Here is a 25,883-nt window from a genome sequence, read left to right on the forward strand (position 1 = left end):
TTTTCATGGTTAAGGATTTCTTTTTTGTATGTCTCATACTCACTGTCCCTAAAAATAGCCTTGTAGTGCAGGAAGCTGTGTAATTTTTTCCAAAAGGAAACCCTGACACCACAGGTCACAAGCCAAGACCATTGATTATTTCAAGCTTTTATGGAGATACAGAGGAAAGAGGGAGTTGGGAAGAAGGTAGGAAACTGGACCTTTCTTGTCTTCTCACTTACTTCTTCTGTTCAGTCATCAGAATTAACATTTTAATTGTTAACATTAAGATTAGAAGAACTAAGTTTTTCCTTTTGTATCCTGGAAGTACATAGTACCTTTCAGCTGTGCTGTGCTACAGCCTTTCCAGGGTCTGCTGCAGAAAAAATTCTTGTGGAAGAACAGAAAATTTGCCTTAAAATTGCAGAAAAAATTCTTGTGGAAGAACAGAAAATTTGCCTTAGGAGTTCAATCTGACTCCTTTACTCTAAGAACAATTTTGAAGCTCATATTAATTTATTTTTTTTTTATATATAGTAAATATATCTTAATCACTGGTGACCTTTCCAAACCTAAATCCTTTGAGAACTCTGTGATTGAGAACTCACTCACGAAGTAAGAGAGAACTTCTAATGCATCATTTGGCTTGGAAACAATCTCACTGGAGGAGACTAGAGAGGTCAGACTGGTGATGCATGTTTGATTGGTGCCAGGATACTTAGAAATGGGACAGCTAAAACACAGAGTAACCACCTTTTTTCATGGATCTTTCCCCCAAGCCCTCTAAAGAAATCAAAAGACTTTGTCTGCCAGATAAAAAAACCCCACAGCCTGAAGCAGAGCATATTTCACTGGACACCCTTCCCAAGCAAAAAAGACCACAAGGAACAGAGGAAAAGGCACAGGATATCCTGGAAGCCCTAAAAAGACAGGCTGGGTAGGTGAAACCCTTACTGCATTCTCAATCTTTTCTCGTGATGGGCTCCAATTTTTTTCTGTCCCTTGGATTGTTACAGCAAAGGCTCTCCACCACGGAGCAAAATCAGACAGGCAGGCAGGATGCTGAGGCTGGGGCACACTGACCTCTACCAGGAAAACTGCAGCAAATGCCCAACCTCCTCGTTGGCCTTCCTGTGGTGCTGACTTGAATACTGACCCAAATGCTGCAGGAGGATCTTTTAGAAGTTCTGTAAACAGGAATGCAGAACACAGTCTCACCAATGAGCAACAATGTTGGGGAGAGGATGGCCCAAATAGAAATCATAGAATAATTTTGGTTGAAAAAGACCTTTAAGATCAAGTCTGTTAACCCAGCAATGCCAAATCCACCCCTAAACCATGTCCCTAAGCACCATGTCTACAAGTCTCTTAAATGCAGATGGAGTGATGACTCGAAAATAGCAAAGGGTGCATGTATTTTGGGCATCTAACTCGAGATAACCAGGATATGTCTCCTCTTACAGTGCTAACCACTCACATATCATTCAGTGTTCAGAAGTGTTTAATTTTTCTTTAGGCTGGGGTTCTCTCTCACATCCAGCTGTGCTGCTCTGCACTCAGCCATTCCCATAGTTTTGCTGACAGTTCTCATGAATGTTCATAGAATCATAGAATCCTAGGGGTTGGAAGGGACCTCGAAAGATCATCTAGTCCAACCCCCCCTGCCAGAGCAGGGCCCCCTAGAGTACATCGCCTAGGAACGTGTCCAGGTGGGTTTTGAATGTCTCCAATGAAGGAGACTCCACAACCCCCCTGGGCAGCCTGTTCCAGGGCTCTGTCACCCTTACAGTAAAAAAATTTTTTCTGATATTCAACTTGAACCTCCTATGCTCCAAATGTTCCCTCCTTTGCACAAGACAACACTATTTCAGTGAACTCCAAGAGCCAACATATTTGTAGATGATCTGCCCAGGCCCCAGCTGTGCTGGTAGAAGATACACCCACCCTTTGCTGCCTCCTGCTACCTCTAGATGAAGGGTGCTGCCCCTCAGATCTGTTAGCTGAGCTTGTTAGTGAATTGCCTACTTACCAAAAATTTAGCATTTAAGTCACCCACCTCAATGGGCTGGTAAGTGCTTACTTCAGCAGCTCTGATAGCAAAGCTGTGGAAGCAGTAAATTTTGGAGGTGGCCCAGCAAGCACTTCTCCCTGGGTTAGATGTTTGTAGGGAGAACGACTGCTTACAGTACAAACACTCATCTGAGTGAGGACAAAATGAGGCAACAGATGCTGCAGAAGCTGACCTGTGTGGGTTACTCAGGGATCACATTGCTTCCTGACATCTGGCCACATCCCACCCCGGACTGCTTGGACCTCGGAGCAGTTTGTATTCCCTCCCATGGGTAAGCATCTCCTTGTTCTACATCCTCAAGCTCCACTGAAGGATCTTTTTGCTGTCAGTCATACAGATGTTGTGGGAGGCAGCCACAGGACTTGGAAGGTTTGCTATTATTTTTCTGAAGATAAACTGAACTGCTATTCTACTTGCATTCTTCTCGTGTGCTGAAAAAAATAGCTCATGTAATCAGGTTGCACTATGGTGCATAAATATATGAAAGGAACAAAATTAAAGTAGGACAACTTTCATCTCCTACTCCCTAACCTGCCTGCTGTTGTCTCTTTAATGTCCTTTCAAAACAGAATTTATGAATGTAATTCAATTGCAGATTTGTAAGAGCAAATGAAGGAGGGTACACATTTCATCTCCTCTAAGCAGATTTTAACACTGACAAAGCAATTTATTTTCTCTGCCTCAGGAACAATGATAAAGGATTTTGGCTGGTACTTAAAAACATCAGACACTTAGCACAGGAAATTTCTGCCCAAACTATTAAAGCTGGAGAAATCACAGGGGAATTAGAATCTTCTAATAGAAAGGCACAGTTATGAGTCCCCCTTCCACAATACTGTGGCACATTTCTTGTTATCTTAATAGTGTATGAACAGCAGTTTTGTAAAATACCACATTTAGATAAGCCTTTTCTAGCCTATTATAAATGTCAGACCTGGATGTATTTTAGAAATCATTCATTCTGCTTCACCCAGTAATGGAAAACTACCTTTGCAAGACAAAGCACAAGATACTCCTGTGTATTTTCCCTCTGCTAGGGATGTCTTCCACCATATGGTCTTTCAAACTAATTAGTTTTGATCTGGCACTGCAGAATTTAGGAGGTGTTAAGGAACCTCTTATTAGAGAGGTGATTTAGCCATGAATGGGCTCCAGGGTTGCCAGTGCACCTGGGGCAGCCAGGTCTGGCTGTTCCCAGAAGGCATGGGCAGAGAAAAACCTGCTGATCTTCCAGTGCCCAAGAGCATGACCTAACATTTTGGAGGTGGATGTGCTGGGCTGGTTTGGTTGCTGTGGCCACATTCAACTGCTGAAACCAGAAATACCTTCCAGCTGTGTCTCCAGGTGTGTGCTCCAGCCATGCACCAGCTCCATCCAGGGGTGAGATGTGGCTCCCAGTCTGCTTCCAGATGTGATGGGCAGACAGCAGCAGCCTTGCTGCCTCTTGACTGTGTGCTGAACAGAAGACACAAGGTCTGTGCCCCAAGCCTGCTTCAGAGTGAGTGTTCCTTGGAAACCCCTTTCCTCCTCCTCCTCTTCCTCCTCCTCTTCCTCTTCTCCCAGCAGCATGTTCAGCTCTGCCACTCACATGTGTGGCTTGGAGCAAACCCACGCCCCAACAGGTGCTTTGCAAATGTTGTAGCAACCATCTGCTTGGCAGGGGTGAAAAAAAGAGGAGCAGAGATCAGTTTTATTTCAGGCTGTGAAGGAGCAGGAAGGGGCCCACATCCTGGGGGGGAGGAGGTGGTGGGAGAGAAACAACTGTGTGAGGGCACAGTCACTGAAAGGGCTGGCCAGAGGAAGGGAAAAGCAGGGGGACAGAATACAAGCCCTCACAACTGGTGAGGGGGTGTGCCAGCAGATGCCACTGCAGGTTAGTGAGCTGAAAATGTGATGTATGAAGTACCAGAGAACAAGAAGCTTTGTGCTTTGAATACCACGCTTCATATTAATAATGTCCTTTCTAACTTGCATTTCAGTTTTAGCAATACACTGCTGTGGACAATGAAGAACAGAATTACTGCCAGGCCTGTGTGGAGGAGAACCTCAGGTTTCAGGGAAAGAGGTACCCCGCAGAGGCGATGGAAAATCCTCAGTGGGGACTGCCTGAAATGTATTTTCATTTGCTTGAATGCCAACTCTAGAATTGGTATGGCAGATACAAACCCACTGCTGTTAAACTGCAAAACAATTTCCCAGAGCTGCTGTAGTTAAAGGTGACTTATAGCACAAATAATAATGAAAACAAACTGTAAGTAATTAAAGTTGCTAGAACAGTCGTTGCAACAAGCAATTTCAAGCAACACCAGATGTCTGCTTCCACAGGCAGAGGGTTTTATTTCTCCACGTTCTGTTGCCCCTGTAATGGGTGAGTTGTACAATACGTATTTTTCAGACCACCATGTCTGTGTTCATATTTCACCTTTGTTACTGGGCCTCAGAGGATAAAAGAATATAGGCAGTGCACCCACCAGGCAGCACTAGCACCCAGGGCTTTGTCTAGGGGTGCAGCTACCTGGAAGCATTAAAGCACGTGTCCCACAAATGGTCAAACCCACAGATGTAGATAAGATTCCAGAACAAGTGTTTTCCCCCCGATGACCATTGTCAGTGGTGCCAGGATTTGAAGTATCTGTAGAACTTTTGCTAATTTTTATTATTAACACAGCGAATACGCATTGATGATATGGCAATAACATCTGTAAGAAAAATGCACTTTCAGAATACCAAATAGCTAGGTATTAAGAAACACAAAAACAAAGTGAGAACTAGAGAAAATCTTGCTTTAGGGCACTCGGTACTGCTCTGCAACCTGCACCACACCGGACTGACGGGCAGCTGGTGCCAAAACCTGACTCCTGCTTCTGAGCTTCCCCTGCCCACGAGTGCCTACACGTGCTTCAAAAAAACCCCACTAAAACCCACCAAACCCCGTATTATGATAAACGGGAGAGAAGCGATAACCTGCGTTCTGCTACAGCAAAACTGCTTTATCAAAACGCGAACATCTGCTCCTCCAGACATAAAAATCAGACTATAACGTCCATACGCATCTCTTTTTTTTTTTTTTTTTTTTTTTTTTTCACCTTAATTTTATTCCACGCCGCAGAATGAACGACTCCGCCCCTGCCCCTGCCCCTTCCCCGCCCAGCGCCCCGGCGCATCCTGCGGGGGGTGCGGCCACCGCTGGGCGGGCACTGGGAGCTGCGCAGGCGGCCTCCCGGAGCCTCTTCCCTCCCTCCTTTCCGGTGGCGCCGAAATCAAACCGCGCCGGAGGCGACATGGTAAGCGGCGGCAATGGCGGGGCCCCCTCTCCTCCTTCCGCTCCTGGTGGCGGTGTCAGCTTGGGCTGCCGTGCCGAGCCGAGCCGAGCCGAGTCGGGCCGGGCGGTTCGTGAGGCTCTAGCACCACGGAGGGAGCCGCGCAGCTGGCCGAGCCGGGCCGGGCCGGGCCGGACTGGGCTGGGCATGGCGGGCTCTGGCGCTGTGGGGGGGGGGCGGAGCCATTCTCTTCCTTCCCTCCGCCCTCTGAGGGAGAGCGGCGGGAGGTGCCCGCCCCTATCGCCGCAGCCGTTGCGGCAGCGATCCCTGTCCCCCCTCCCGGCCCCGCGTTGGGGGACAGCGCGGTTCCCCGTCCCCTTAAACACCCGCAACAGCCGGTTCTGGGGCTGTGGTGTTGTCGTGCGCCATTGCTTTGGTTTGGTTTGGCGAAAGTCGTGTAAATCCAGCTGGCACCTGGGGCTGTAGCTGGAGGTGGGCGCGGTGCCTGTTGAGTGCCGCCGGGAGCCGCACTCAGGGAATGGGAAATGGGTGGCAGCAGCAGCAGCCATGCAGGCACCCGGGTGAGAACAGGGTGGGCAGGCTGGGGTTGTTCATCCTGGAGACAAAGAGGCTGAGGGGCGACATTATCGCTCTCTACAGCTACCTGAAAGGAGGGCGTAGCGAGGTGGGGGTTGGTCTCTTCTCCCTGGTAACAAGTGATGGAACGAGAGGAAGCGGCCTCAAGGGAAGGTTTAGATTGGATATTAGGAAAATTTTCTTTATTGGAAGGGTTGTCAGCCTCTGGAAAAGGCTGCCCAGGGCAGTCGCCATCCCTGGAGGTATTTAAAAGTCGTGTAGACACGATGCTTAGGGACAAAAGGTTAAGTAGCGGACTTGGCAGTGCTGGGTTAGTGGCACTTGATCGTCTTAAAGGTCTTTTCCATCCAAAGCGGTTCTGTGGTATGACTGCTGAGTTTTATATACACGGTGTGAAACACCTGCCAAAGAAGCAGGGGAAAGTGTGAAAATTAATAAAATTTGGCTAGAAAACACGTTGATTTGTTACTTCTGTTTGTTTGTCAGAGGGCTGGTGTGAAACCTTGTGCCTGAGGGATGCAGTGAATAAGTATGTGCTTGCAGAAATACTTAGATTTCACATCGTGCATACCTGGGGTTTGTTCCTGTTGCTGTGCTCGAGCACAGATCCTATGAGGAGAGGCTGAGGGAGCTGGGGCTGTTCAGCCTGGAGAAGAGGAGGCTCAGAGGAGACCTCGTTACTCTCTTCAAGGAGGTTTAGCCAGGTGGGGGTTGGTCTCTTTTCCCAGGCAACTCTCAGCAAGACAAGAGGGCACGGTCTCAAGTTGTGCCAGGGGAAGTTTAGGTTGGATATTAGAAAGAATTTCTTTACTGAGAGGGTGATCAGACATTGGAATGGGCTGCCCAGGGAAGTGGTGGATTCTCCATCCCTGGAGATATTTAAAAAGAGACTGGATGTGGCACTCAGTGCCATGGTCTGGTAACTGCAGCGGTAGTGGATCAAGGGTTGGACTTGATGATCTCAGAGGTCCCTTCCAACCCAGCCAATTCTATGATTCTATGCTGTCTGGCGCTGAGCTGTTTGGGAAGCATGAGGAAAGAAGCTGAAGATCATTCTGTTTTCTGTTCACGCTTTTATTTCCTTATACATGGTGACTCCAGGTTCTAATCCTTCAACCTTCTGTCATAGGAGACAGCTCTGATGTCAGCGCTGATGTAGGGCACCTCTGCCTGAAGCAGAAGAGAGGAGGCTAAAAAAAATGTGAATTGTGTTTTTTTAGATGTAATACTGAATTGCTTCTGTTCATGCCTGTGTTTTATTGCTGCTGCAAAAGCTAGTTTTTCCATTTATTTTTTGAAATCTAAATCAATCTGGCTATTTTGCTCTTGATGGACATTTTAAACTTTATGCTGCCCTGTCATGTGATTTATTTAATAAGGAAACAGCAGTTAAGTGAAGAAATGGTACTGTGACTCCCTTCTGTAGGGGCTTGACCTATTTCTCATCTTGCTATTAGACTGCCTGTATTGATTCAGGGGCAACAATACTTTTGCCATTTTTATTTTTATAAAGTTCTCTATCCCCCCATCAATTTCCTGTAGTTGCACACAGCAGTTCAGGGTCTTGCAGCCTGCAAACCAAAACTGGGAGTGGGGCAAGGGAAAACATTCCTGAGTCACCTTAAGTCCACTGCTTTTGGGTTGTTGAGGACTATGCTAAATGCTATTAATAAAACTCCAGTTCTCTGTGAAATATTTTATATCCCGTTTTTAAAAGAGGCATGTTAAATTAGTCAAAAGTTGTCATTGAAGGAATTTTTTTGAGTTTTGTATGACTGGTAGCAGTCTGTCAATGGAAATTTCTGCCTTTTGCTTCTAGTTCAATCCACATTAGTTACCGCTTGGTCACACAAATGCAGAGAAAAGAAATAAAAGATTCAGGGTTCTAACATGTGACATTGAAGTTATAAAGTTGGGTAGGACTTCTGAATACTGAATTGGCTAAATTTGATAGAAGAGATTGCAGTTCTGTGGAATATAACTGCATTGCTGTTTAATATGAGCAGGGTAAACAATTTATGAAGAAGAGTCACATTTTCAAAGGTGCCAAGTCACAAAAACCTTTTTGAAAATGTCACTTCAAATCGATGCCCTAAACAGTCTGAAAAAGAGCAGCCTCATATCTTCATGTGTTAAATTGTCTCATCCTAATTTGAAAATGGAAAGTGAAAATAGTGTTTATTTGTGATGTTCCTACTTTTATCTTTGTAGAAATAGATTTTAAATAGGAACATTCTGGAAAATGGAGGAAAGTGGTGAGAATTTTGATGAACTTATAAAATACTTGCTTAGGAAATAATTTTTTTTTATGATAGTTTTTAAATATGCGTGGTTTATGTCTAGATTTTAAGCCTTTGGGGGCAGTGACTCATTGTGTCTTCAGAATGTACCTTGGGTACCTAGCTAACTGCTACAGAAATATCTCTACTAAAGATGCAGTACCTCAAAATGTACTTTATCTCCTTAAAAAACCCTAAGTGGTCTGCATACCGTAGCACTCTCTCTATATCACAAGATAAAAACTATTCTAAACAAACAACAACAAAAAAGTAATTCCTTCATATTGTTTTAAGGACTGTTAATCATATTGTTGAGTTGCTGAGAACTGGTATAAATACACATTTTAAAACTAGTAAGGTAAAATGAGGAACTGTTTGGGAATGCCGAGAGATATCAAGGTTTGAGCTCTGGGTTATGTCGTATGAAAGGTTGGCTCCAAACTTATAGATCCACCAGTTCAGTAGATTGAGGGTGGGTTACTTTGATATAATGATTATTTGTGAAGAAGTAGTTAGTTAATTGGAAAGTCTGGGGTTAGTGGTAAGGTATTTTAAAGGATGGCAAACATAGCTTACACGTAAGCAGATTTGAATTCTGAGTGGATGTGAATTATTGAAATATCTAAATGTGTTGGGTTGTTTTTGTTTGGTTTTTGTTTGGTTTTGCCTTTTCTAGTCCAAGAAAAAAGGTCTGAGCTTTGAGGAGAAGAGAGCTCGCATGATGGAGATCTTTTTTGAAACAGTAAGTAACTTGTCATTGTCCTGCATTTAAATAGGTGGAAAAACAGGTCCTAGAAGCTTAACTGTAGAATTTGATCAACATTTTGCATCCCAATGTGTGTTTCACTGATGCCCTGTGTTATCAGTGGATAAATTAAAAGGACAGAGCTTCATTCATGTAGCTTCTGATCATGGCTTGTCCCCAGCTAGAGCCAAGGCAGAAGGATGCACAGGTGGTGTTAAATGTTTCATGTATTTCCTATTTAAATCTCCCTCAATTTGAGTCTGTTATCATCAGAGGGATAGCAAGAGATTAAGAAGTATCTCTGCCATATATGAGAGGAAGAAATCTTATATGTTAAAAAAGATGGAAGCAGACCTGGAAGAGGTCACTGTGGAGAAGAAACCTGAAGAACCAAAAGCAGAGCTACAACTGTGTTGATGGCATGTAATTCACAGTGCTTCAGCAAGGTGGTGCATCTGATATTGACAATTCAGCCTTGGCTCTGCCTGCCCTAAAGAGGTTTGCAGTCTAACTTAAAGCAAAATATGGTGATTTTAGAGTACCAAAGAAAAGAACAGGGCTTGTCACAACAATAATATTTCTTATTTGTTTGGTTTGTCTTTTTTTTTTTTTTTTTAATTCTAGGAATGTTCTAGTTCTGTTGAGGGATATGCAACCTACTTCCCTACCAAAACATGAACATGCAGTGTATTTCTTGGTTTTGTTGGCACTAATTTAGTGTAATAGACAGGCTTAGCTGATGCTGTCATTTGGAGCTAAAGTGTCTTCTATGTTTTGCACAGAAAGATGTGTTCCAGTTGAAGGATATAGAGAAGATTGCTCCAAAAGAAAAAGGGATTAGTAAGTTATTTCTCTTGAGCCATTGATAATATTTGGGACAGATCATACACTGTAAATTTCCCTGACTACAATTTTAGGTGTGTGACTGTAATAATAATGGAAAAAACAGCTAGAAAGGTAGGCTGGTCAATGGCAGGGCTGTAGTGTTAAAAGTGTTATCAACAGCAACCCCCTACCTCAATTTGATGTTTGTCACTTGTAAACTGCCAGAGCTAATTCTAAGTTAACCACTAAAACATGGGATGGTTGTTTTCCTAAGTTCTGAGATGTATGACTTGCAGTGACATTCAGTCTATAAAGCTCTAGGTACTCAGGTAGTGAACAGAGGATTCAAATGTCTTGTTTGTAATGTCTTATTTTAAAGTGCTAGTCCAGATGTGTTACATGGTTAGTGTTCTGTTGAGTTTTACCCCCCAAAAAAGTGGCTGGACAGCTGTAAAGGGAAAGGGTTTATATTCTCAATGAATGGTTTTCTGATGAGATCCATTGGTTTAGGATTAGGTTCAAGAGGGTTTACCGTAAGCTGTTGAGTTGTTTTTATATGTTCCTCCTGCTTCCTTCCTATGCTCATTGACAAAAGGGGGACAAAGCATAATGTTTGTGTGGTTGCCACTGCCCCTGACTGGAATATCCTTGTGGCACTGGAAGAATAAGTGAATTTGTTGAAAGAACTACAGACATATGAGGGTAGTTTTAGATTGGAAGTTAGGAAGAAGCTCTTCACCATGAGGGTGGTGAGACACTGGAACAGGTTGCCCAGAGAGGTGGTGGAAGCCCCATCCCTGGAAGCTTTTAAGGCCAGGCTGGAGAGGGCTCTGAGCAACCTGATCCAGTGAGAGGTGTCCCTGCCCATGGCAGGGGGGTTGGAACTGGGTGAACTTAAAGGTCCCTTCCAACCCTGAAAATTCTATGATTCTGTATGTGCCTGTAGAAGTTTTTCAGTAGTGTCAGCAGCTCACAGGGGCACTTGTAGGCTTCTGAAGAGATGTGATGCTCTCTTGATTGTTTTGTCAATGTTTAATTGTAATTTGCAGGAAGCGGAAGGATGCAAAACAGTAAATAGAAGTAATGGAATTTTGTATTTAAAAATCTGGAGTGTAGTATTTCTAAAACTGTTAACACCTTTGAATAGTCCAAATTCATCCTGCCTCTGAGTATGAAAATATTTGTCCACGCAATCCAAGCCCATTTACTCTGAAAAACCCCCAACATCTAGCCTGGAGAAATGTTCCCATGCTGTCATCCAGCCTGCAGCTTCCAATAGATAGGATGTTCCTGAAGTCAGACACTAAAAACCATTAATTAGCTCAAAAGTCTGCAACACTTGAGGATAACAACTACTTTGGTTAGTTGAACAGGTCTTGTTTTTTAAATGGTGAATTATACAACACATTTGCTAGAAAATGAGCACTTATGTTCAACAATGTTTTGGATCCTTCTGACTGAAGATGACTTTGTCTAGGAATTGAATATAATCAGAACTAAAATTTGTCCCTCCTGAATCTGTAGACAGATGGTTTTAGTGCCTCTGCTGCAGTTCAGTGCTTTGATAAGCATTACGAAGTGAAAGGTAATTACACTCTTAATCAAAAAATTGTAAGTTAATTCATGGTAGAATTGAGATTGCAAGACAGCTTCTCAAGTACCCTCTCATGGGTTTTTTCTGATATTGTCATGTATTGCAGTCTGTGTTGAATAGCAGCTTTTATGTATAAATTGATGATTTTGAAGCGATTCATTCCTTCAAATGAAGCATTAGGCATGGTGTCCTCTTGAAACTGTCCATCCAGTGAAATATTCATACAGGTGATTATAGACAATGGCTTATGGTAGTTGTAATTCTTTGTTGTTTAGATGCTATGCACTTCTAATTTGATATTATTGCTTTTATTAGCCTCAATGTCAGTGAAAGAGATTCTACAAAGCTTGGTTGACGATGGCATGGTGGACACTGATAGAATTGGAACTTCCAATTATTTCTGGGCTTTTCCAAGTAAAGCTCTTCATGCCAGGAAACGCAAACTGGAAGAACTGGAGTCTCAGGTAAATCTGTTTTAAGGAAAGGACTTGTTTACCTGAAGGGGTTTGCTTTTTCCTTGTACTCTCTTGTCATTCTTTTTTATACCATGCACCCCCTTGTGTGTGTAGGTGCACCTGCACACTCATAAACACACACACACACACATCACAGATGCAACCATAGGAATCATCTGGCACTTGTGGTATAACATTTTTTCTCATTATTGTGCTATTACTTCAGTACAGTACTTTCAGTACTTCAGGTTGTTCTTATTGCAGCTTGAGAAGACTTCTTGCTGCTGCAAGCACGTTATTCATAATGCAAAACATCATTTCAGGACTTCCTCTGCATACTCAGGCAGCATATGCTTCCATGTGTCTTTTATATAATGTAGGCCATCATGTGGTAGTGATCTAAAAGCCATGAGAGGACTAAAATAGGTTGCCCAAGTAAATGTGGCCATGCTTTCTACTCATGGCATTGTGCTTTCCTGTCTGTTTTTATCAGTAGCTTAATTTGTGAGTACTTGTGCATTCCCACATTGCATTTTTATTAGGAGAGAAGAGCACCTTCTGCAGAAGAACAAGGCATCTTTTGTTATAACATTGGTGTTCTATTGATCTATCCATTTCTTTTAGAAACTTTCTTGCTTATTTTAAGTGGCACGGGAAAGCATCTCTCTGTCAGTTTATTTGTAACTGGAGTACATTATAACAAGACCAGTAAACAAGATTTATGGTCTGATTGCACCACAACACTGCCAGCATTTCCTGTGTTTTTTTAGCATTATGTCCATTCATCAAAGAATCATTAGAATGAATGCAAAATTATTGCATTCAGTTGAGTGTTGTAAAGCAGTTGAGTGTTTTTACAGTCATTATTTTCTTCAGGCATAGATCTAGTGCCACCACTGCTATCTTGTGAACATGCAGTGTTGTCAACTTCAGCTGCTTCTTTAGAGCTCCCAATTAATTTTAGAAAAACATGCTTTTTTTTTTTTTTTCCTCCAAAATCAATTGAAAAGGCAGATTATTTAGCCTGATCAATGCAGTTTAAATGGCTTGTTTATGAATAGTGTAGTGTGACCAGCTGAGAAATAACCTTATCAGTTATTCCTTGCTATGCTGTCATTGCCTGGAAATCTCAGTCATTACTAAACTGAAGGAGTTCAGTCCACTGTTCTGTTTTAACCAACATAAGATTATTTTCCTTTTCCCTCAATGTTTTGATTACTGGCCTGTATGCTCTAGACAGCCATTTGAAGGCATTTTGGATGTCTTCTTACATGCATCTGTCAGAGGGAGGAGAGTACTGGTACTCTGTCCGGATGCATCTGTTGCATTTTTCAAGAACAACAGTAAAACTTGCTGGAATTTTATTTACTAATTTATTTTTTTTTCTACCAACTCATGTCATTTTATGATTCAGTAATACATTCAGGGGTGTGTGGCAGTGAAGAGGAACGACTGCAGTCCTTTCCATCTTTAACTGGAATTTGTGGATTGACAGTGTTTCAGACAGGTGGTTTTGATGAGTTGGAAAGCTTGATATATCTCTTGTGCTACTGTATGGGTCTTCAGAATTAATGGCTGGATGTGCTTGTACTGTTTTCAGGCATGGTGGTAGAGTCTGGTATGACTGGGCTTAAATTCATTCTTATTGACTGGTAGTAACAATGCACTGATTCCTACATCAGTGAAATACTGTTTTTCTGAAACAAGATCAGTTGAAGTGAGTTTCCTAGTAAAGTTACTCAATTTTATTAATATATTCACACACATTCTAGACCAGGCTACTTGCCCTGCCAGATCATAAATGCCAACTGAGCACTGAACGTGCCGAAACTCACGCTTTGTTCACCAAACACCATGGTGCCATTGTCTTGTTCAATGCAAATTATTTGCTTTTTAATACTTCCTGGTTTCACTCATGCTACACATTATATCCAAGTAGGTGAATGAAGAGTTGATACTTGTTGCCTTTGCCCTTGGGCCCAGTTCCATCATGAATTTTAAAGATAATCAATGGAGCAGGTCTCTGGCATGCCATGATTAATATGTTCCTTGGAATGTCTTGGCAGAATCTACCTAATGTGGTCCACCATACGTATCAAGGGGTTATCTACAAACATATGCTGTACTGCTTTAAATGTACTGTTAACTTATGTTACCATGTTAAACATAGTTTCTATGGAATTGTCTAAATTAATATGGAGTTCTTGTATTGTGAAGTTATTTTATGGTTATTTCTGTGTAGGAAATAAGCTGTGCTGATATAAACGTTTTTGCAATATGAAACTGTTCCAGTTGAAAGAAATAGTTCTGTTACCAGACTCTTTATTTGCAAACCAAGTCTTGCTCCTAACTTAAAGACTTCTTATAGAAAAGCTCTCTTTAGACCGTGCCATGAGTCCTTAAAATTCTTCTCTTCATTTCCTTGCTTTTCTGATGAGAATGGAAATGTTTCAGCATTTCTGGGAAAAACATTTTCACTAGCTGAAGATAACTTTGTTGGCTGTTGACACAGTGAAAAGGGTGGTATCTTTGATGAGCAGATCTCTGAACATTTTTACAAGATGATAACAGATTTTGTGTGTGAGTTCAAATTAGCTATTTTAGTGTTTGTATTCTTCTTGATGTGAACACATACTGATTTTCTTAAGGGCTTCTAAATCCAGTCACTGAGTATCATAATACTTCTTGTCAGAACATGCAAAACAAGGAAGAAAAGTTGAGCTATTGTACCATTTCTGTTACACTTGCCTGCCTTTGATCCTTCCTGTATACAGCTTGTGGCATGCTGAGAAACATGTTTCTGTGTCTTGTCCAAATCACTTGTTAGCTACCTGACTTGGTCTCTTTCTTCTGCAGTTAAAAGCTGGAATCAAGCTGCCTTACTAAACCCAAAAGGTTAAAAATCTAGCAGTTCAGTTCATACTGCAATGAAAGCTTTTCACCACGAGGCAGTATCATTGTTTGCTGAGGGGGTGGGTAAGGAGTGAAGGGAAGGTGATCCCAAATGCTGAGCAGAGACATTTGAAAAAAATGTGGAGAAACAGAACAAGCTTCTCCATGATGCAAATTCTCCCACTAATTCATATTGCTGAGGCTTATGTTTGTCTGCATATATTAGAACTTCTTAGAGTTTTAGCAACATTGCTTGTAGCTCTCTGCATCTTGCAGAACTTGGGGTTGTGGGGAGGCCGGTGTAGGAACTGGTTTTGAAAAAAAATTTTTATTTCAGCTCTTTTAGTGATTAGCAAGACAAACCCCACTTGGAGACTCAGTAAGCAAAGAGATGTGACTCTGTTTGTAAGGAAGAGCAAGCGAGTTTTGTCTGGTTGTTTAAAGTGTTCTATATACCCTAGATTTTTTTTTTTCAGAAAGGATTTATTAGATCATCACTGTGATCCTCTTACTGTGATCCTCTTGTGCAGAGATATGGCAATTAAAAAACAATGGTTGAAATAAAATTTCTGTATTCTACCAATACTTTCCTGGCAGTCAGGTTCTGAAGTTTTAAATTACCTCATCTCCAGTCTCTTCATTTTATGAATGCTATGAAATCAACAAAACCATCAATCAATGATATTTCTGCTTAAAAAGGTCAAATTCTTCATTAGTTTTATAAAATCCCTGAACTTCCAGTATTCTTATGCCAAGAATAAATATCTCATTTTGTCAAAATATAATTATTAATGAAGTATTAATTGAAGTAACTCATAACAGGCATTTTTCACCCAAAGGTGTATGAATCTTCAAACCACAACCCTCAGAAGCACTAAGGAGTGTCCCATCTCTCCAGCACATTGGCTGCCAGAGCCAGCATGACTTGGGGGATCTTGCCTGGAGCTGCACTGGGGCAGGTTTAGTACTGACATTATGAGACTGAAGGGAGGCAGAAGCAATGTTGGTGATTCCTGGTGACATCTAGGAGTGTCTGGCATTCAATATGACAGAGATATATGGTCAAAGCATAAGGTCACAGAGGACTGCTACAGTGTAGTATGGCATTTTTAACAGATAGGGACCTGAAATACCACGTTCTTCAAAGAATCATAGATTGGTTTGGGTCAGAAGGGACTTTAAAGATCATCCAGTTCCAACCCCTATGCCAGGGGCAGGGAAACTTCCTACCAGACCAGGTTGCTCTGAGCCCCTTCCAACCTGGCCTTGAATACTTCCATGGATGGGGCATCCACACCTTCTCTGGGCAGCCTGTGCCAGTGTCTCAGCACCTTCCTAATCTAAATCTACCTTCTTCCAGTTTAAAGCCATCACCTCTTGTCCTATCACTACACACCCTTTTACAAACTCTCTCCCCAGCTCTCCTGTAGGTTGCCCTCAGGTGCTGGAAGGCTGCTCTAAGGTCTCCCCAGAGCCTTCTCTTCTGCAGGCTGAGCAACCCCTAATCTCACTCTGTGTTCACAGGAGAGGTGCTCCAGCCCTTTGATCACCTTTGTGGCAATGTTGCACGATGTTGTTTGTATAACTACTGGCACAACTGTGAGCACTGTAATTCAGTAGCTTGGAGAAACAACCAGTTTACTTCCTTTCCCCACTCTGATTTTGTGACAGTTCATTTCACTGTTCAGCTGAAAACCATTCATTACTTTTACAATTGTACAATTACTGTTAATTGTTGCACTTAACCTTTCTTCTTTTGATGTTGGTTTCTTGTGGGTGATTCTTTTGTATTCTTAGGCTTTGGCAAGGGAAAGTTTTAAGAGCAAAGAGTATTATAGCTGCTGTTCCTTCTGAGACTGAGAGCAGAATGGTGTCACCTTGTACTTCAAGAAAGATTAAATGGATCTTCTTAGAGCAGGATACAGGATTGAATTTTTATGCTGTTTCCTTTGCAAGATACATGTAAACAACATGTATCTGGGAAGCAACAGAGATCTGGGAAGAGTTTCTGACAATCCCTTTTCTCCCACTAAGCATGATATTGGGCCAGTGTTAGTTAAAATGGAAGGGATTAGTTGATGTTTCATTCCTTAAATCCCTGCCCTAGGGTTGGTAAGAGGAGGGATTTTCACTTCCCATGACTCATGAGCCAGTCTAAGAATTAAGAAACCAGTCCATCCTAACTCTCCTTTGGCAGCTAGTGAAAAATAACAAAACAAACCAAAACAAACAAAAACTATCAAACTAACAACTCAGAAAACAAAACCCACCACCAAATCCCAGGAATGAACTTCTAATGGAGTGCCTTCTTGTGTGCCAAATTGTTTGTACTTAGGAGCACTAAAACATGAGAAGCTAAAGGATTTATTTTATTTAAGTGTAAAAAAGACTCGGGGAATGCTATATTTGGAAATGCTTTTGTTAGGAATGCACATTGTTTGAAAATGGTTGATGAAAATAATAATAATCATATTGGTGAGTAATCTGGGTTGAAGCCTCCTGGAGATGTTTGGCAAAGTAACTAAAGGGAGAGAACCTTACTTGTTCAGAATGCACGCAACAAATTTTGAGTTGTAACCACCAGAAGGTTCTTTCTAGATGCAGCTTGGTTTATTTCCATCCTTTTAGACAGTTACATTTTTCCTCCTCAAATACTCTGCCTGGATTTACTGCATGGAAAGTTGCTGAATAGAGACTGCTTGAGCCCATTGGCTGAAGCACAAGCGACTTCTGTTGTCCCCATTGTTTCATCCTGAGAAGCTTCCTGCTTGGTACAATTGACTCATTCAGTTGTCAGGGTATTTCCACACAGTTCAGAGAGAGATTCTGTACTGCAAGTAGGTACAGTTGCTCAGAGGTGGCTGGCTTGAAGTAATTAATCCTGAACTGAGGTACAGATCCATGGAGATGACAGATGTTCAGTGAAAGGTAACAGGTTTGATGCTGCTTGCAGCTGGGTGATGCTGGACAAGATGTGTACCCTGACTGGTCCTTTGCATCAGCCAGGGAGTGCCCATGGGACCTGGTGCTTTGAAGCAGACATTTTTTGAATTGCTTTGTAGCAGTGTCCTCAGCAGATGGTGTATCTGCCTTTAACAGAGCTCCTTACACAGCTCAGATCTCTATTTCAGTTTTCAACTTCTGTTGATGGTTTTGAATGCAGACTCTCACTGCTTTTTCTCCTTCTGTCAGTGATAAGCTATTTCTAGAGGTATATGTGCAACACCTTTGGAACCCGTAGCATAATGTGTTTGGTAGAACACTGCATTTGTTTTTGGGTGCACGAATTTCATGTTATGATCAACTGAGTAGCTGTAGTAGTTCATTATCTGGTATGTTTTTAAAAATACTTTTTTTCATTAGCTGAACATAAAGGACTTGCATGCATAACGTGCCTCAAGGTTTATCATGATCTTAAGATTTGCTGAAATATATTTTCTAAAAGCTTAGGACTATCTTTTTAGTATGAATTTTATGATTGTTAGGGAATAAACAGCATAGTTAAAGAATTGTCCTCTAAAACCAGTGAAGACCTGGACACTTCTGCAACTAATGCATGTGACTTGTTAGTAATTTTTCATTTGGATATTTTTCTCTAATATGCATGCGTTCAACTAAATTTCATTAGGTTGCAGAAAAAATAATAAATGGTGCCTTCCAGGAAAAATAGAAGTCTAATTGCTGAAGTGTTCTCTCTTCTAATTCCCATTTTAATATGGAGGCATGATCCCAGTGTGTTTCCAGAGCAGTCAGGGCAGTCTTCCCATGTCCAGACTGTCTTGTTAGCTTTCAACTTTATTTATATAGTCTTCCTTGGATTGGCCTGGCTGTTTTGATAGTCTGCAGCCCCAGTCTGCTGGGTGATTCCATTCCCTTCTGGCTTTTTTTTTTTTTTTTTTTTTTTGTGATTTTTTGTGTGGGGTTTTTTAAAATTTTTTTTTATTTCTTTTTTTTTTTCCTCAAGTAGCAATGACTTTCCCAACAGAGGCAATTAGTGAGCCCTCCCTATTTTTAGCATGCAGACTTTCACAAACATGTAAATTTCTTTGAAATAAAGGACAAGACACATAAAGAAATGGCCAACTGTGAAGCCTGTATGGTATGACTAGTTAACTTCATACCATGCACTGGGAGTTGTAGCAATAATAAATATCCTAAACACAAGCAGCTGAGAATTTGCATCATTTAAACATTGATAATATGCTGAATAGGTCTATATTTATTTCTTTGTTGATCCTTAAAGCCTGGATCAGTCTCCCAGAAGATCTGAACAAAGTTTTCTTTGAAGCAGTCCTGGGGTTTTATTATCTCTTTGCATTTTGCAATTAAACAAGATCAATTTTGTGAAATGATTCTGAGTATAATAAGTCCTAAAATGTCCAGCAGAGAATACTCTTCTAATGCTGTATCTTATTAGAGCCTTCTGGAAGTATGTTTAATGGCATGCTGCAAAGCCCTGGGGGGTGTGCTTAGTTAGTGCTGTCATGGTAAACTTCTGAAAATATGGTGCTCTGGAGGCTTCTGTTAGAATCAAGCAACCTCATAATTTGGTGTTCATTAGTTGAATTTCATGCTTTTCCTTTTACTAGCTGTTAATATGTAACTAGACTGATGGCAACTGTGAGGTGTAGGTTTTCCATTCAGGCTTTTTGATGAGGGTAAGCTGAAGCTGGCATGATTTGAGAGCATTTTTTTTTTTTTTTTTTTGAAAAAAAGCTGGCTTTTTAGTAACTGTAAAGGATTCTTCCCTCAAACCTACTTTATAATCTACTGCATTAATAAGGATGTGTTGTTATTGTTTCGCAGTGGTCTGTTATAGATTCATTCTGATGTAAGGCAAGGAAAACACAAGCTTTTTCTAAAATTGTTTTCTGTGAAACACTGAATTTTGTAGGTAATGTCACCACAGAGTTTACCTTGCCTTTTTGAAGGGGCTTACATGCTGGCTGCTGGCTCCAGTCCTGACATGGCAATTGAACTGGTGATCAGAAATGCAGATACATTTGTAATAAACATGGGGCTCTCACTCCAGAAGCCCAGACAAATCTGGCACAGATGCTGCCCTGCACATCTCCCTGTGCCCTACAGTAGGTGGCATGGGGTGAGTGCCAAATCAGCAGAAACCCAGCACCCTGAGAAAGCTTAAAGGCTTAGATGTTGTGCTCTGTCTGGCAAACCTATAATAAGTTTGTCTTTGCTATAAGGCCAGGAGCTTCCAGCCTGGGGATCAGGTAGAGGCAATAGTACTTCCAAAGCTGGATTTGATGGGAAGGGTGAGTTGTAATCTTATTTAATTTGAACTTTTGACTTTCGCTTTAAAATCTTCTCATTCAATTAATATAGCATATTTTAATTCAGAAAACTAGCATGCACATAAATAAAAATACTAGCATGTTATTATGTGTCTCACTTCATAGCACTCCCCTCTTCTGAAAGGGATGAAATAAACCCAATAAGAAGCCACAGTGTAGTAGCAAAATGTATGAATTTATTTGGAAGGAGGGAGACTTAACAAGCAAGCTCTTTCTTGTCATAGTCTAACAGCTCATTATTTTCCAGCACATGGTAGTTGCATCATAGAATACTCCTTGTATCAGGAATTGGAGATGACTTGATTATCTGTCTCAACATTACTTTCAAATGATGAAATGGCATTAAGAGTGGCTGTGTAAGAGTGTGTCAAAAATCTGGAATTTGCTAAATGTATTTTACTGACAATATCTCAGTTTGGAATTTGGGCTTTTTTAAACTCAGTGGAATAAAGTTTGTTTTTTGTAGTCTTTAGGCAGGGCTTGAGCTCAGGGAATATGAGATGAATATTGCTTTTTAACTTGGGATTGTCTGTGTTTAGTCCCTGAAGGCATTATCAGTGTACAGGCCAGCTGGTTAGGATAACAATCTTTAAAAGCCCTTTAGGGAAAAAATTGAACTTTCCTTCTTTCTTTCAGTTTCTTTCCAAGGGAAAATATTTTCCAGTGTTCATTCTGCCTTGAACAGACCTGTTAATTACTATCTTGGACTTGGTAGGTTTAGTAAATACACAAATGTGTGGTAACAAGCATCTTTTATGTCCAGGTATTGAAAATTTGCCTAATTCTGCCTGTCATGGGATTCTCTTTTGGCTCTTTGAGCTTTTCCTATTAGACTTTGTGAAGCAGGGTTGGAAAATGAGGAGTTTCAATAGTGTTTGTGGTGTTTTTTTGTTTTGTTGTTGTTGTTGGTTTTGGGGGGGGGGGTGTTATGGGTGTGGGGTTTTTTTTGTTTGTTTGTTTTTGGTTTGATTTGGGTTTTTTTTAGGTTGATTTGGCATACATGTTGTTTATATCTGAGTAGGCAACCATCAGTCCCCCAGGTCATGCCAATTCTGCCAACTCTGAAAGCTGCCAGAGAAATTAAATTCTTTCTTTCAGCCTGCACAACTGTTTCTTTCACCTTATGTCTATTACAGAGGTTGGCCAGGAGTTTACTGTTGTATTGTGTTAAATTGTGTTAAAAATGAATGAAGCAAAACCAAACACTCATGACAAGACATCTTCTTTCAGTAAACCTTAACTATTAAGGCAAAACTAAAATGATAGAAAATAATTAAAAGCTACTTTTAATATAGAGGAGTTTACTATATAGTAGCAACCCTCAAAATAAGTGCAGCTAGCAATATAAAGTTTGTACATAGATGACTGAAGTTTCCAATGGAGGGGAAATTCCTCATTTGTTTCTTCTGGATAGTCTGTGTGTTCTGTTTCCTTATCCAAAAGCCATCACAGGAAGAACAATTCATATTCAACATAAACTGATGATAGAATTATGCCTAATTTACTATGTGAGATTTCAGGCTCACTCTCATGTGTTTCACTCTCATTTTAAATAAATCAGGATTATAGGACTAAATGTAATCTTGAAACACAAAATGGATTGTGTTTGTGAAAGGACAAGTAAATCAGTGTTACCCCCATGAATACTTTAGTAAAACATACCAATGCTGCTTATGACTGCAGAGACCTAACTTCAGAATTCTCTATGGTTTCAACAATCTTTTTAATGCTTTGTCAACAGTAGTAGGGACAATCAGGTATTTGTTTAGTTAGTTCCCTGAGAAAACCTTTACTTACTTAGCTTGACTGTCTGGTACTTTTTTATTTTTATCACTGACATCAGTTACAATGCAAAACAAAAAAAACCACCCGCTTGTTACCTCCTCAGTACTTCTCTAACAAGATAGAATTTGTACATTGGCAGAACAAATAGCATCATGTTTTGGAACAAGTATCATTCACTTAGAAGAATCAGTGCACCAGCCCTTCAATTGGAACAGCAAATGTAACTTGCTTTGGGTCTCCATTTTCTCTGGAAAAAAGAGAACATTTTTCTCCCTATTTTTCCCTACTTTTTCTCAAGGTTTTGAACTGACTCTTTCAAAGATTGAATTAAAAATGCAGTAATCCTTTTATGGTAAAATTAGTAGCACACATAAAGGTGAGTTCTTGTATTGAATGTATCTCCAGCATATAATGCAACATTTAAAAAATAATACTGTGAATACAGTAACTCTGTACAGGAACCCGAACTCTGTCTCTTCTCTTTTTCTACGATCTGTTTCCCATTCATTTAATGGTGCTTTCCTGATGAAAAAAATCATCCAAGCTCTTATTCTTTATTGCTTTATTCTTTACTCTTGTTCTTACCTGTATGTGTTGAACTGTTGCAGTCTCCCAGTTGCTTCTCTCATGCTCCTGCTAATTCCCAGAAAACATGAGTCCCTGCTTCATGTTGCTGGAGTGATTTGTAATGACTTGGGGTAAGACATAGCATGCTTCTTTCCTCCTCCTTAAAATTTATTTTAGCTGTATTTGTATAACAAGTGTGTGTTTTCTGTCTGTGCTTCACTACGAGTACATCGCATCCCTGAAACAAATCCCTTTGAACCTGGGACCTGCTCCTACTGTAGTTTTTGTTCACTGGATGGGTTACATGCAGAAATGTCATTTCAGGAGTCATGCACAGGCATCCTGAGAGCAGAGCAGAAGTGACAGTGACAGTACTCTCTGCTCTGCTGTGAGCATCGTTAGCTAACTTAAAAATTGGCTTCTGTGTCTTTGAAGACCCTGACAAGTACATATTTGTGACTATAAAAGAAGCAGTTGTATGCTTACTTCATGTAGTAGTACTTCTGAAGCTTTTCTGAGAAAGCACTTCTGAGCTTTTTTTTCCTCTTTAAATTTCATTGTTTTAGTCAGCAGTGGTTGCTGAGCAGTTTCTTTGAGGAATGGTCTATGCCTTTTAACACAACAGGTCTGTTTCCAGTATTTTTGGATTGTTCTTTGGCTCTTAATTGTTGCATTTTTACCCTATATGTAGTATTAGTTTGCTTTCTAGCCTCAATTTTTTTTATTATTATTTATTTATTTTTTTTTCAATCTAGAGGAATGCTTTGAAGTACTTTTCTCTCTGTGCCTTCTGTCAGTTCCATTTAAGTTCTTTGATGGTGGGTTAGGTTTAACAGAGGAAAGAAGTACACCCATCTGCTGCAAATATCACCCTAAACTCTTGAACTGCTTTTGTTTTAGCCAAAAGCAATCAAGCCCTTGTCTCTGGCCTGAAAGAAAGCACAGTGAGCTTCAAACCCATAGTAAATAACTTTGCAAATTTAGACAAGTTTAAAAGAAATTATGCCTTAAGTTCTTTAGTGCTACGGTGAGTGGTGCTTACAGTAGTGGTAGTATTTAATGCCATTTTTTAGTGTTTTGGTTGAAAGAAAACAGAGCATATGATATTTCTGTAATGACAGTGGGCTGACAGCTCTGATTGCTCTTGGTGGTTACCATGTGAGATCTTGGTTTGATTCTTGTCCAGTGTACATACTAAGTAAGGACTCTTTGCATGGCTTGCATCAGGTTTGTAGATATTTTAATATGCTGGGGAGGTATGCCACATGTTTGGTGGGATATTGGTGGTCAGAGTGGTTAAGAATAAGGAAACAGAAGGAATACAACCAACAAAAACTTTTGCTGGAAAATAAAAATACACTCGTTTAGAGGTAGGACAGCATCAGGCAGCTTTTTAGGAGGAGGGGAACCGAACCTTCCTGCTATTGTGTGTCAGGCTGGAGACACAAACCTTTCTAGTACAGTGCAATATCTCCATATTTTTTCCTTTTTCCACACCTGGCCAGTTACACTTGTGGCATCTGTCAGACCAGACATCTCTCTTAAGAAACATACAGGGGAGACAATAAGTAGCTTTTTCTCCAAATCATTCTTACCCTTTGTGGCAGGAGTCAGATTTCTCTCTGAGTGATTAATGTTCCTTGAGAAATTATTTGCCATTTCCCTTGAAAAGTGTCCCAAGATTGCTCCGAGGATTGAAACCTTCCATCTGCTACTTGTGCTCCTTTGCAATCTGGCTTTTCTGCAGCTGGTGAATGGGAAAGTAAGTAACTGTGTTTGGCCAGATGTGATCCTCTGCTGTCATACATACACAGCTCTTACACATTTTGTTTTCTTTTTTCTATTAATGCCCTATAACCTGTCATATGCCATTTGCTCTTTCCTCTCAATTAAGTGTTATATCATCTGTATTTATCCTTTCTCCAACTCCCTTACCCTTGCTGAATATCTTCCCTTCTTTCATGTACAGTATTTTCAGCTGTTTTCCCATCTCTTTATTCAAGTCTCCCTGCTTCTCTCATCATCATAGACTCCTTGCACAGACCCTGGCCATCTGTTTCTCACTCTTTTGCATCCTTATCCTATGTTTGGTTTTTCTCAGTATCTCATCTCCTTCTGCTGTTGCTTTCCTAATCCTTATCTTTTATTTGTTGTCATGGGAATACCCACTGTAACTTCTAAATAATATACAGAGCTGTAGTGTTATTTTATTTCACAAAGTCTTTATTGTGAAGACAGAACTGGGGAAAAAAAAAAGGCAAAGAAGTAAAATCTGTGAGAGAAGAGAGCAAAAATCTTGAATAAATTGTATAAAAATCATTGTTGCTTTTAGGCAGAGGAAGATCTGCTAATCTTCTAACCTTGCATCATGGCAACCTTGCATGTTATGTAGGTCAGAATCTAAGAAATTTCTATAGTTCTCAGTGTTTGTCTGTTTCATGATTAAATGCTGTGGAAAACAGAGAACCAAGAAAATAATGAGATGCCATACTGTGAAATATGCTTCCAAGCTTTAAGCCAGCTTCTCTGATTTTATTGTAACTCCCTGAGAGCTCCTTCTGTGCTTGTATCTTAGAGAATGCAGAAATGTTCCTAAAGAACCTCATTAATACGAAAAAACAGAAGGCAACACTTGTGGCCTTCCTGTTGCACAAAGCATTGGCTTATTCTTTGCACTTGTGGTGTATGGGCCTAGAGAAGCTCCTTGGCTTCTCTGATATCTCTGTGAGTTTTGTTTCAGAAAAATTCTTCATTTAGAAATAGTGAGTGGTGTGCCCTGGTGTTTTCTTCCCTGGGCTTCATGAACTGCAGACTCCTCCTGAGTATTTGTCCTCTTCTGAACTGTACACTGCTTAATGTGGCATAACATGGGGACTAACACTTAATGTTACATGAATTTTGTGGAAAGCCCAGAAATAATACTGTTTAAGTACATCAAAATTAAGATGTTTGTGTACTTCAAGCCACATTGCTTCTGTGGTTACTTGCAGTGAAAGTAATCAGCAAACAGCTGGACATACTTTTCCCCAAATCATATATGCCTTACCATTAGTGTAATTTCTACATAAATTGAAGAAAAAACCCACCATGATTTTTGAAAGGAAACCTTCTTGTTTGTGTGTGTACTTGCACATGCATGAACACATACAGAAAGAGTAATTAATTTTTAAAAGCTGAGCTATAAAAGGAATCCCTAAGCCCAGCGAGCTTCAGTTGATGTGAGCCCTAATCTGTATGGATCACCAGGACAGAAAATTTTTTTTTATCAACATGTCTGATCTCTCAAATGTGGCAGTGAGCTCTGCCTGACACTTACCATGCATTTATGTTTAATATGTGCTTCTGAAAATACAGAGTGAATATGAATTTAAATAGAAATTGAGAAATTAGGATAGCTCCAAAACAGCTCTGTGTGCATTGCATGAATTCAGCTCCAAATCATATAGAATATAGAATTATATATATTCTACATAGAAGTATATTCTATGTATCTTCTATATTCTATATAGAAGTATATAGAAT

At 40.5% G+C, this 25,883-nt stretch overlaps 1 protein-coding gene across 3 annotated transcripts in view; it reads left to right on the forward strand.

Moving 5' to 3' along the window:
- Positions 1–5,184: 5,184 nt before the first annotated feature.
- MND1 (meiotic nuclear divisions 1) overlaps positions 5,185–25,883 on the forward strand; it is a 42,755-nt gene continuing 22,056 nt past the window's right edge. For 2 of the 3 annotated variants that reach the window (XM_071742988.1, XM_071742990.1), the window contains exons 1-4: positions 5,185–5,334; positions 8,863–8,928; positions 9,714–9,771; positions 11,666–11,814. In XM_071742988.1, coding sequence (XP_071599089.1) covers positions 5,332–5,334; positions 8,863–8,928; positions 9,714–9,771; positions 11,666–11,814 — 276 coding nt within the window. In that variant the 5' untranslated portion in view covers positions 5,185–5,331. Of the gene's footprint in view, positions 5,335–5,655; positions 5,803–8,862; positions 8,929–9,713; positions 9,772–11,665; positions 11,815–25,883 lie in introns of those variants that run through there. The other variant, XM_071742989.1, reaches the window with a different exon arrangement.

This window comes from Heliangelus exortis, chromosome 4 (genome assembly GCF_036169615.1).
Source record: "Heliangelus exortis chromosome 4, bHelExo1.hap1, whole genome shotgun sequence".
Classification (NCBI taxonomy): Eukaryota; Metazoa; Chordata; class Aves; order Apodiformes; family Trochilidae; genus Heliangelus; species Heliangelus exortis.